Here is a 13,538-nt window from a genome sequence, read left to right as displayed (position 1 = left end):
CCCTTAGAATCCTAAATAATAGTATTGAATGTTTTCATTGCACTCTTCACAGAGGCAGGTCAATAATATGGAAAGTGTGCATCACCAATAGAGAAGATGTGACTTCTTTAATCAAAGACAAGTCCTGTATTTTCTTCAAAGACATTTATGACTTTACTTTTTACTATTAAATCTTTGATCCTTCTGCACTGATTTGAGGGTGATCTGGGTTTTTCTCTAAATGTTAGCTAGTGTTCACCAACATCATTGAATGATAATCCATAAGGTTTCCTGAGCCCTTTCTTCGCACATTGTGGAGTGCTTTACCTGTTCGAATTGCCTTATCTAATCCCTACAGTAACTCTCTGTGAGAGTCCAGTTGGCATTCCCATTTTACACCCTGGGAAACTGCTTTCATTAAGTAAAGTCACTTGTTCAAGGTCACACAGTGAGCCAGGGGCAGACAAGGACTTGTTCTGTCTCCCTGATGCCAGAGCCTGCTCTATAATAAGTTAGACATTTATGTGAAAACTCAGCCTTTTCTTTTCTGGTTTATAAAGGTACCTTTATTTTACATGAAATTCTTTCAATACAGCTCTGATTTTTAGTTATTTCACCACAATGTTTTAATTGCTATGGCTTTATAATTGTGTGTTTTAACATCAATACAGTATACCTACCCTCATTTCTCTTTCAAAAATAATTTTGGATAGTCTTAATGTATTTAGCTTCTAGTCTTATATATTTATGCCTGGTTAACAGTTTGACATGTTTCCCTTCTCCAAAATGTTTTTTAATTTTTGACCTAAATCGCATATAATTTAAAAATTAATTTGAAGAGAAAGTGAAATATTCACAAGAATGATGTTTCCTATTTAGGAACATTATATGCACCACCCTGTATTCAAGCTTCCATTTATATACTTAGGAGAACCTTTAAAACTTTTTTTATATATCTTTTGCCATTATCTTGCTGTATTTATTCTTAGATATTTTCTAGTTTGATACCATTATGCTGGAACTTTTCCAAATAGTTTTTATCACGAGTATAAAAGATTGCTACATCTGGTCACCCTACTGAACAATTTTATGATTTCTGGATGTTTTTATGATGTTGGCTTTTGAGGTAGATAATTAATTCATCTGCTATTAATCAAATTTTCATTTCTCTCTTTTCAGTATTTAAAACTTTTTTATGACTAGAAATTCCAGAACAAAGTTGAGTATAAACTATGATAGTAGGAATTCCTGTATTTATTTTGGTTAGTGTTTTACTTTTTATATTTGCTTTTGGTTTCTGCTATAAGAATTCATCTGTTTACTCAGGCATGCTTTAGGAAGGTTTAGAATAGTGCTTAGAGTGCTTAATTCTAGAGACCATTGGGGAACAAGTGGGCACATGGAGTCCATTCTGCACACATGTTGCCTTTCAGGGCTCTAAAGGGTGGCCTCCAATAAAGGGCAGGGGTTCCCTCTTCCTCCTCGGGATTTCCAAGCTGTCTCCTTATGTTTGAAGTGTTTCTGCTTTCATGTCCACTACAGAGTTTATTTTTATGACCTTGAGTACTTGTAGTTTAGCCTTGCCTCACATTAGGTTAGCCTCTTTGTTGTAATTTAGTGGACTGGGAGATACAATGCCCAGAAGCCTTAAAAGCTTTGCTGGAAGTGCTCTCAGGCATTTGTCTTCATAGAACAACAGGAATAAAAAGAATGGGTGGAGCTTGTGCAGTGCCTGTGGGTATCCCTCCCACTGCATACCCTGGAATCTTCTGTACTTAAAAGCTTTGCTGGAAGTGCTCTCAGGCATTTGTCTTCATAGAACAACAGGAATAAAGAGAATGGGTGGAGCTTGTACAGTGCCTGTGGGTATCCCTCCCACTGCATACCCTGGAATCTTCTGTAAGGCTGGGGTGGCGGCCTCACTACTGTGTTAGTTCAGGCTGCATTTAGGTAACTAACTAGGCACTGCAGTCCTGGAACTGATGTCATGAAGTCATTTAGTTTTCATTCTTATGGGGAAATTGCTTTTGGTATACAACCTTTAGGGTTTCATTGCTTTTTCAGAAGCATATTTCTCATTAATATCAAAGAGTAACTAAACATTCTTCATCACGTTAAGAAAATTCACTCCTATCCTTAGTTTTCTAACAGTTGGATTTTTTAAAAATTGTATTCTTTTTAAAAATATAATAATGCTGTTTAATTTCATCAGATGATTTTTTGACATGTATCAGAGTGATCAGATATGGTTTTTTTCCTTTAAGCAATTTATAATCATCTATCACATTAATGCTATATCGCTCCCGTATTTCTGGAATGAAACCTTTTGCTTATGGTATAATTCTTTTAACACCCTACTCTGTTCAAATTGCTGTTTACTGATGTTGACTGCAGTATTATTAATTGCATTTGTTAAACACTTACTTTGTGCCAGCCTCTGAGATAAACACTGTGCCCATTATCTCATTTAATCTTTTGAACAACATTGTGAGATCTCCATTTTACAGATAAGGAAACGGAGGCACAAAGATTTCAAGTAACTTGTTTAACATTGCACAGCTATGAGGGTTGCTTGGTGAACCCAGCTTTTTTTGACCCCAAAACCAAATAATAATCGGAAAAATGTTGGGTGACCTAAGGGAAATGGCACATGATCTGACTTTGATTAATATCATCAGATTGCCATAACCAAATGCATCTGTTCCCAGTTTAGGGCTATGTCTGTCATTGGAAACAGATTTTCCTGTTTACAAATCACGGTACCCTTTTCTTAGATCTAGAGAGACATAGACAATTGTTGCTCTCTGAATCCACATCTTTTGGATGCCATGGAAACTATCCTTCCTCTTCAGACAACTGTGTATGGGTCCTGTGCTTTCAGCTTCGTGTACCTATTCAGATGGTCTTATGATAGGAAGGAAGGGAGAGAACTGATTGTTCAAGAGGAGTAAGGGAAGAAGGGGCCCACACGCCCGGTAGATGTAAGGCCAGAGAAAAATTGGTTCTGATATAATTTGAAAACCTGATAATTTTCAACGTTCTGTTTGTGCTTGTTCAGATAGTTGATAATAGAAAAAACAAAGCTACATGCTGACTTTTCTATCCTTCCTCTATCTATGTAGAGCTTATGGAATCAAGATCCAGGGAATTCACAGGTATCTCTTTGTTTCTGTTTTCAAGTACAATAACGCATAATGTCCACTCTCCTGACTTCACTCAGTCCCCAGTGGTCTGTGCCAGGAGCCAGATGCTCTGGTTTCAGTGACATTGATATTGTCTCATTCTTTTTTTTTTTTTTTTTTTTTTGCGGTACGCGGGCCTCTCACTATTGTGGCCTCTCCCGTTGCGGAGCACAGGCTCCGGACGTGCAGGCTCAGCGGCCATGGCTCACGGGCCCAGCCACTCCGCGGCATGTGGGATCTTCCCGGACCGGGGCACGAACCCACATCCCCTGCATCGGCAGGCAGACTCTCAACCACTGCGCCACCAGGGAAGCCCAATATTGTCTCATTCTTGCTGGAATTTTTCCAGAACTGAAACATACAACCAGAGCTGCATTCCTGAACACCTCCATCCACCTTCCCCTATCCCCCTCCTCCCCAGCACACTCACATTCACACCTGAGATTGCTACTTGAATCCTCAAAAATCCCCTCTTTGGATCTGAACCTCTTTTATCTTTTCCCATTAACCTGTTCTCCACCTGTGGTAGGCAGAATAATGCCCTCATGCCCTCCCACCCTCCCCAAAAGATATCCGTGTCCTAATTTCCAAAACCTGTCAGGTTACACAGCAAAGGCGAATTAAGGTTGTAGATGGAATTAAGGTTGCTAATCAGCTGACCTGAAGGAGGCGCACATCCTGGATTATCCAGGTGCCCAGTATAAACATGAGGATTCTGAAAAGTGAAAGAGGGAGGCAGAAGAGAGAGATCTAGAGAAACGGCAGCATGAGAGCACACGGCTTGGTGTTGCTGGCTTTGCAGATGGAGGGAGGGACCTTGAGTTGAGGAACGTGGGCTACTTCTGAGGTGAACAGGCCAGGAAACCGGTCTTCCCCTATAGCCTCTGGAAAGAACTGCCTGCTGATGCCGTGAATTTTGCCAGGTGAGACCCATGTCAGACTTGGAACATACAGAACTGTAAGATAGTACATTTGTGTCTATTTTTTATTTGGAGCCCCTAGATTTGTGGTAATGTCTTGCAGTAGCAATAGGAAGCTAGCACATCATGCCATTCTCCTAACCCCATCTCGGTGCCCCTCACCTACCACTCCTCGAGCTCTTGATGCCCTGCTTGCCTGTCCTAACCCCATAGGTGGCCATGACAGCAGGGGATTTGCTGATGTCTTGCATGGTCTGTCACCCTGATGTTGAGACCCACCCTGGGGGAACCCTTACTGCTGCTGCTTGTTGCTTCTTTCAGTATTCATTTTATTAAAACCTGATCTTTGGGCTTCCCTGGTGGCGCAGTGGTTAAGAATCCGCCTGCCAATGCAGGGGACATGGGTTCGATCCCTTGTCTGGGAAGATCCCACATGCCACAGAGCAACTAAGCCTGTGCACCACAACTACTGAGTCTGTGCTATAGAGCCTGCAAGCCCCAACTACTGAAGCCTGCACACCTAGAGCCCGTGCTCCACCACAAGAGAAGCCACCACAGTGAGAAGCCCGTGCACAACAACGAAGACAAATGCAACCAAACATAAATAAATATATATATATTTAAAAAAAAAACCTGATCTTTGCCACAGTAACGCTTCCAAATGTCACAACCCCTTAAACCCCCAGTCCTGTCTTCATCTCCTTACATTTTAGCAAATAACTTTCCTGTTGGGGTTAACACCATCTGTCTTGAGATCCCTGCACTTTTCACCCCGGGACCTCTGTGACCTCGCAGTAACCTGTTTCCAGGTTTCCATCTCTCATCCTCAGGGTAACATTTGACAGTGTCAGTACAACTTTCCTTTAACTTTTTTCCACGCCTTTGTGACATTGCACTCATTTTCCTATCTTTTCAAATCCTCCCCACCCGCCAATCAGCCACACTTCTTTTCGGCCCCCGCCCCCCAAATCTAAGCCTTCCTTAGGTTCTGTTCTCAAACCTCGGATATTCTCTTGGCAGTTGTAAGCTCTAGGACTTCACAGATCACCTAGTGAAAGGATTCCTTTACATCTGACTTTTATGCCTTTTCAGGCCCTGGATATTTCCGAACATCACCTTCTTTTAGCCCCAACACATGGAGAGAGAAGAGTCTTTCTGGAAACATATCTAGCATCTCCTCAGGTGCAGGAGGCAAGAGCCTTGTTTTCTGGACACCCCTGGCCCTCCTGTGGGCTGGGAAGGGAGGAGGAAGCAGGGCTGTGGGTAGGGCACCAGGTCCACCTGAGGTCAACACAGGTTCTCCCCGTTCCCTGTTTCGGCCCCTCCAGGATGTATGAGAAACGAGACAGGTTAGACAAAAGGGCTTATGTTTCATTCTTCTAGGGTTTTGGTCAATTTTGTCCCAGTTACATTCTTACTGGGTGGGAAAAACTGGCTCTGAAACTTTTCAAAGGTGGGGCAAATAGGAGGTATAGTTGCTTTGTTCTGAATGGCTTCTGAGGATTACCTGGCCAATTTTCTCCTCTGGCAGTAGATACTTTTACATCATTTGCTTCAGCTTTTTGTAAGCAGGGGGAGGATCCGAATTTGGATAGGTGTAAAGGGCCTGAGGAGGCCTAAAGCTTGAAGTAGAGGTGTCAGGTGTCATTGAGAGATAATTCCATCCTTGTGGATGGCCATGAGTCCTCATCTGAAGTGCTGGAGGTGGAGCCCCCTCCTGAAGCACAGCAAAGTAGCTCTTTCCAAGGAGGCTCAGGTCTATTCCCTGCTCTCCCCAGTGCCTTGTGGACCATGTGCTGCAGAGCCCATCTAGATAAGGTATCCAGGACTTCGCTTATTGAGACAAGCAGCTGGCCATCTTGAAAACTTACTGCAAGAAAATATTTAGGAAGTAATATGAAGCCTTTCCTTGGGCGATACTGATATGAAGACATTTGGGTCCTTAGAATGTGCCAGTTACTTCTCTGCTTTCTGTATTCAGTCAACTGTAAAACTTAGTGTTCGGGTTGTGGCTTTGATTGGTTCTGATGATTTTCCTGGTGTGATGCTCTATCTGTGAAAATGTTGCCCACCATCAAACTTGTTAGGCTCATTGATCTATATTGGAAAGTTCATGCAAGCATATATAACAGGTATCATATTAAGGCACAGGATGCTCAAAGATGGGTACATTACGGTCTTTACCTCAAGTATTTCAAAATCTTAGACTCTGCTGGGGTTTTTTTTGTTTGTTTTTTTTGTTTGTTTGTTTGGTTTTTTTTGTGGTACGTGGGCCTCTCACTGTTGTGGCCTCTCCTGTTGCGGAGCACAGGCTCCGGACGTGCAGGCTCAGCGGCCATGGCTCACGGGCCCAGCCGCTCCGCGGCATGTGGGATCTTCCCGAACCGGGGCACGAACCCACGTTCTCTGCATCGGCAGGCGGACTCTCAACCACTGCGCCACCAGGGAAGCCCTGTTTTCTTTTAATAATACTACTGTGATTGCCATTTTTCTGTCCTACCCACTTGTGCCAAAGGAAAGGAAGTTTTGTACTAATTCAGGTGTACATAGTTAAGCTTATCCTGAAAGGTTCAGCCAGCACCTGTCTTTCTTTGGCAGCTGAACAGTATGGAAACTCTCATGATTTGGTGGCTTACAACAGTGCCCCCATTGGGACCAGAGATGTTTATGCACAGCCTGTGGAAGGGCATGGGCTGTAGCTGCCACAGATGGGAAACAGCAGCTTAGGTTCTAGAAATAGGAAGCACCTACAGAAGGACATGAAGAGACTGTGCTGAAAGCACGAGGACCTAAAGGGACAGCTGTTTATGGTGACAAAGAGAAGGGCAGGAGTGTGGGACAGAGAGTGGAGCTGAGATATTAACAAGAATGAACACCAGGTAGATGATAAGAGTTGTAAAATACTGTGATTGGGTTTTTCAATAGGCTGTGTGGAATCTCCTGATCTGCAGAATTTGGAGATCTGAAAACCACAGTCCATACAGCCTCATCTTCCTGAAGTAATTTAGATGTGGTCACCTGATAGAAGGGAGGTCATTTTTTACAGCAGAGGGATTTTTCAGGGTGTCTCTGGTTCTACAAATGACTAGAAAAGGATACTAATAGCAGCATCTTTTTTTTCTTGGTTCTTAATTTAAAATAATGTAAAGGAAATACTTAAAAGTCAGTGAATCCCATGTGAATGAACTATTTTCATATTTCTGTGTTACCTTCCAGCTCTCATCCAGTTCACCCACATTTGTTGTGTAGTTGAAATGATATTGTTGGTTTGCGTGTGGGGAGTTGTAGGACCTCAGATGTAGAGGGATGCATTAATCACACTTCAGAGTGCATGGCTTGTTATCACTGGTCAGAGCTGGGCCCTCCGTTTTTTATTCATGAGTTCCTTTTTATCCTCTTTCCCCACTCCCGTTTCTCTCCCCGCTCCACTCCATTCTATTGTGTTCAATGTGTATAGGCTTTTGTCTGGATGTGGCCTTGAAAAATGTGTGTAGTTGTTTTGTGGACAGCTTTTTAAAATATACATAATGATACCATTCTATACAGCTCATTCTGTTTCTCTCGATGTAAGCATGTTGCAGTGTATACTTGGGCTTGTTATGCTCTGGGATTCTAGGCAGTAATTAGATATATTTTGCTTACCCTCCTGTTCCCCACTGTCACAGATACTGTTGTTCTGTATACCTTCCAGCAGGTTACTTCATGATATCTCCTGGGAGAGGATGTATATCTGTGGGTTAGTTTGCTGACTCATACGGGCTACATATGCTTAATTTGCTGGGATGGCTGTACCAGTTTACATTGCTAGTAGCAGTTCACATCTTTGCGAACACTAGAGTTATCCAGCTTTCTGATTTTTGCCACGCTAATAGATGTAAAATGATGCTGCGTCTTAATTTGCATTTTTCTGATCTCATACAGGTTAGAGCATCTTTTCATAGTTAATTAAGTTTTGTACTTTTTGTCACCTAATTTGTATCCATTGTTATATGTCTCTCTGGTTTTCAGTGTCTGGGTTGATACATTTAATCATAACAATTAGGTTGAATCATATGTAGCTGCCAAACTATCAGGTTGACCAGTTTGACCCTTAAAAATAGCAAAATCTGTGGTCCAACTTAATATGTTGTTGAACATATAGGTCTTTACAAGTTTTCATTATTATAAATAATACTGCAGTAACCATATGCTGTGCATAGCATTTCTCTTCTTTTGAATTTTTCCTTAGGATAAATAAGGGAAAGATTACTGAGTCAAAGAATGAACATTTTTATAGCTATTGTTACATATTGACAAATCACCTTCTAAAAGGGCTGTACTGATTTACATTATACATCATTATACATCATTTATATCATGACTGTACTAGTTTTACTTTAACTTCGTCTTTATACATTATCATTTAAACGAATACTTGAATAACTATAAAGCATAACCTCATTGTTATTTGTACTGTTTGATCACAGTTAACATTAATCATTTATTCAAGTATACATGGATGAACAATATGTTTTTATGAGTTTGGTCTATTTGTACATTTAGTCCACTTTTCTTTTAATCTTTTTTGTTTCAAAGTCAATTCGAAAGTGGGTTTTAATATACTGTAGATTACTCTATCCTCAATTTCTAAAAATGAAATCATTCACTTATAAACATTTTATTCTTCAGATGACAATCAAAACAAAACACATGATAAAAAAGAAAAGAAGATGGTGGTTCAGAAGCCCCAGGGTACTATGGAATACACTGTAAGTATAAACAGGTAGAAGGAAAGTTTGTTAGTACCACTAGATTTGCATAATGTTTCTCCCTGACACATCCTGCCCCTTAGTCATTTCTCTTCCTTCCTTATTTTTTCCCTGGGTATACCTGTTACTTGAATTACCTTTTGATATGCCAAGGATGACCAATTTTAGGTCTCCATCCCAGGCATGCTGTCTGAGTTCCCAAACCAAAGATTCAGCTGTCTACTCAAACATTAACTTAGACCTCCGTGCTTGGTCTTTGTTCAAGAAGCAGTGGCTCCATCATCCATACATTTCTACAAACCAGAACCTTAGCCTTAACATCTTCTTCCCATTGCTCTCCACGTTCAGTCTTCCTTTCCATGACCATCCAGCAAGTCTAGGCCAGATCCCTTCATTTTTCTCTCTCATGGAATCACATTCCTTTACCTCGTTTATCTCAGTTTAACAATATTGATTCACTAGTGTGATTGTTATATCTAGATTGTGCCTTAATTCATATACCCACGGAGAGAGGCTAGATCCCTCTTTGGTCACCACTCTATTTCTGGTGCTTGCAGGGTATAGGCCTCCATATGGTTGAATCAGCACATGAATAATGCAGTGCATGTGTCCGTTACTGCACTGCCACGTTAACGTGCTCCTCTCTCTCATTGAGCCATGAGCTCCTGGAGCCCAGGAGCTGTGTCTGCTTATCCTAGGCCTGGCGTAAAGTGGGCACTCCGTTATAGATCTGTTTTTTTGTTTTGTTTTGCGGTACGCGGACCTCTCAGTGTTGTGGCCTCTCCCGTTCCAGAGCACAGGCTCCGGACGCGCAGGCTCAGTGGCCATGGCTCACAGGCCCAGCCGCTCCGCGGCATGTGGGATCTTCCCGGCCCGGGGCACGAACCCATGTCCTCTGCATTGGCAGGTGGACTCTCAACCACTGTGCCACCAGGGAAGCCCATAGATCTGTTTTAATTCACTTTGAACTAGTACTGCTGAAGAGTGATCTCTGACTTCTAGAAAGCAATTAAGTGCTGTTGCCATTGCCCCTGTGTTTTCCTCATGGGTATTTCTTTTCTACTCATTATTTGTGTGCTGTGCCAGGCTCTATATAAGGCAAGCAGCAAGGCCTGTCCCTCCCTGCCGTTTCTTCTGGAATGGTGAATCCTCTCCAAGCTTCTATAGCGTCACACTGAAGAGCCCTGGCACCAGCATTTCATGCTCAGGGCTCTGTGAACATCCCTAGGCATCTTTCTATGGTTTATAGGCTTGGTCCTTTCCAGAAGGGATTTGGGGGTGATTATATATCTCACATTACTGCTGTCTACAATTTATTGTTGATCCCCATAACACCTAGCACAGTTCCTTACCTCCTAGAGGATACTGAGGAAATGTTGGATTATTTATCATTAATAACAATATTAATTCTAAAGCCATGTGTGTATCCTACAGTGTGATTCACAAGCCCCTCCAAGGAAATGAGAAGTATCTTTGCTAGGAGATGCTTCACATAGCAAGTACTAAATAATGCAGTGAGAGTAAAAAAAATCAACCCCAAATTAATTCATATAAACAGGTGATCAAATTAGTAATTCAGATCTATCCACCTGATTAATTTATGGTATAGAGATTAGTTTTAGTTGGCAAGTTACTTTGTGTACTTGTCATCAGAAATAAAAGGTGATCCATAACTTCGTGTTTAGAGAACCATGACCAGAACCACTTACCCGATTGCTTATATTGCTCCAGAGCTGTGGATGTTCAAGCATTCTGTTTAGTTTCAAACATATAATGATACCAGTATCCCTCCCAGGGTCTGTAACTTGGCTCCATATGTATGTCTTATCCTGGTGTAATAACGGCAGATTGTTAAAATTTTTCTCCTTTCCTGAAGCCCCTATACATAGTATCTTCAAGTTTTTGTGTAAAAATAAGAAGCCAATTTATTGATCACTTGCCATGAAGTAAGTGCTCTTGAATTAGAAATTACAATTATGTATCTCAATTTGGATGAAGAAACTGAGGTACAGAGAAGTTAAACAAATGACCCAAGATCACACAGCTGGCAAGTGGCAGATTTGGAATTCAGGTCCAGCAGTCTGGCTCTAGTCTATATTATCAGTCTGTGTCTTATACTGACGCTAAACCCTGAAACCCCCCGGATTTGAATATATTATGTAAATGTATAATATTTGAAAAAAATATATTTTAAAAAAGTTTTTTCACTTTAGTACAGGTGATTTTGCTCAGGGTAAGGTAGGGGCATAGGTTAAGTTATCAATGATTTTTTAAAAATATATGTATTTATGTCATGTTCTAGAAATACACTGAGGTAATTTTAATGCAGTCTGTAACTATGAACTTGGTTAGCCTGAGACAGTTCATCTAGTTGGTGGGGTTTTGACACTTAAGGGCAGTGAGTGGTAAGTTGAATTCTACATGTGTACCTTTGCACCTGTCCACAACCTCCTGCAGCCACCTCAAATTTCCACCTATAATTCAAGGCTCCCCTGGTGGAGCCAGTTCTGCTTACAGGGTCAGCCATCAGTGTTGACCCAGGGCTGTAGTTGGGAACTTCTCAGTGACACTCGCCAGAATGACCTCCCGCTAACAAGTTCCATCCAGTGACCCTGGACAGGGAGTCTGTCCTGGGATATTGACCTTACCAGAGGCAGCAGACTTCTTTTTGGTGGAGCTTTTTCACTGAAGTTTCACATCTTCTTACTGCCCTTTCTATTCCTAGTCCCCTTCTATTAGAGAAGGAAAGAAACATGTACACCTGAGACATACCACAAGTTTTATAGATTTAGAGAATAACACTAATTTGGCTGACCATGGGAAATTGTCATTTTTAATGTCAGTGAACAATTTTTGTAGCTAATCTGAAGTTCTTTTAGATTTCCCTGCCTTTCACTTTTTTCATTCATCAAATATTTAAGTGCCTTCTATGTGTCAGGCACTGTGGGGAAAAAGGCCATTAACAGGCCACAATCCAGGAGCCTAAAGTGCAGTAAAGCAACAGGCAAATAGACAGAAAAATGCAAAAAGAAAAAGTAGTCCTATTACCCCTAGGAGTGGTGCTGTCTGTAATATTTCTTTTCTTCTTAGCTTTATATTATACCTCTCGCGCCCTCTACTCCATACACCTAAGTTGTGCCAGAGTAAGTTTAGAAATCTATTAGTGGACAGTGAAATTTGAAGATAAGGGAGTCCGGAAATGAATAATATCTAAGACTTTTTTTGTTAAGAATTGAGAATGTGTTCGCTTTTTTCATAATACATTTGGATGTATGTGTTACATTTTTATTCAGTCATTATCACAAATAGATTAATGTTGACTATCAAGAGGAAGGTTTTGTTTGCTTTTTGCTTTGTGTATTGAATCTTGTTTGTTTGATTATTCTAGGCTGGAAGCCAGGACACCCTAAACTCCATAGCACTGAAATTTAACATCACTCCCAATAAACTAGTGGAACTGAATAAGCTTTTCACACATACTATTGTTCCAGGCCAGGTAATGATTTTCTTTTTGAATTTTACTTTAGAAATTTTGCATTTATTTTTGTTGCCATTTTTAATGACTCACTCTTAGCATCACAGGATTATCATCAGTGATAATGTGCATTGGTTCAGTCTTCCATTTAGATGCAAGACTTCTTAAAGCATTCTGGTACTGATGAACTGTTCAGAGATGAATGCTTTGCAGATGATTAACACAGTTGAAAAACTATCATTTGTGTTATAGATGTTTCCATCAAGAGAAGTTAATGTAACTTTTTTCCCTGTAGAATTTCATACAGATAGTCTTAGAATATTTAATTTAGAGTTGCAAGTTTCAGTTTAGTCCACTCCTGGGATCCATTGTGGTCATTGTTTTGTTTTAAATTAGGCAAAATTTTTTGTCATTTTGGTCTTGATTTGATACCATGACAAAAGAAGTCAATCCAGCCAAAGGTGGAGACATTCAGCAGGACCATCAAGAAAAGCCTACAGACACACAAAAAGATGCTCAACATTGCTAATTATTAGAGAAATGCAGATCAAAACAGCAATGAGGTATCACCTCACACCGGTCAGAATGGCTGTCATTGAGAAGGCTACAGTAATAAATGCTGGAGAGGGTGTGGAGAAAAGGGAACCCTCCTACACTGTTTGGTGGGAATGTAAATTGGTGCAGCCACTATGAAGAACAGTATGGAAGTTCCTTAAAAAACAGAGCTACTGTGTAATCCAGCAATCCTTCTCCTGGGTTATATCCAGAAAAAACAAAAACTCTAATTCAGAAAGATACATGCACCAGTGTTCATAGCAGCACTATTTACAATAGCCAAGACATGGAAACAACAACCCAAGTGCCCATACACACAGTGGAATATTACTCAGCCATAAAGAAGAATGAAATATTGCCGTTTGCAACAACATGGATTGACCTAGAGAATATTATACTTGGTGAAATAAGACAGAGAAAGACAAATACTATATGATATCACTACACATGAAATCTAAAACATAATGCAAATGAATCTATATACAAAACAGAAATAGACTAACAGATGTAGAAAACAAACTTATGGTCACCAAAGAAGAGAGGGAAAGAGAGAGAGACAAATTAGGAGTATGGGATTAACAGATACAAATGACTATACATAAAATAGATAAGTGGCAAGGATTTACTGTATAGCACAGGGAACTATATTCAATATCTCGAAATAATCTATAGTGGAATA

At 40.6% G+C, this 13,538-nt stretch overlaps 1 protein-coding gene across 4 annotated transcripts in view; it reads left to right on the top strand.

Moving 5' to 3' along the window:
- The window catches only part of NCOA7 (nuclear receptor coactivator 7), a 152,064-nt gene that overhangs the window by 85,075 nt on the left and 53,451 nt on the right, over positions 1–13,538 (top strand). For all 4 annotated transcript variants that reach the window (XM_060114979.1, XM_060114980.1, XM_060114981.1 and 1 more), the window contains 2 exons: positions 8,750–8,829; positions 12,218–12,325. In XM_060114979.1, coding sequence (XP_059970962.1) covers positions 8,750–8,829; positions 12,218–12,325 — 188 coding nt within the window. The remainder of the gene's footprint in view (positions 1–8,749; positions 8,830–12,217; positions 12,326–13,538) is intronic.

This window comes from Mesoplodon densirostris, chromosome 12, assembly GCF_025265405.1.
Source record: "Mesoplodon densirostris isolate mMesDen1 chromosome 12, mMesDen1 primary haplotype, whole genome shotgun sequence".
Classification (NCBI taxonomy): Eukaryota; Metazoa; Chordata; class Mammalia; order Artiodactyla; family Ziphiidae; genus Mesoplodon; species Mesoplodon densirostris.
This window is presented reverse-complemented; position numbering and strand designations above follow the sequence as displayed.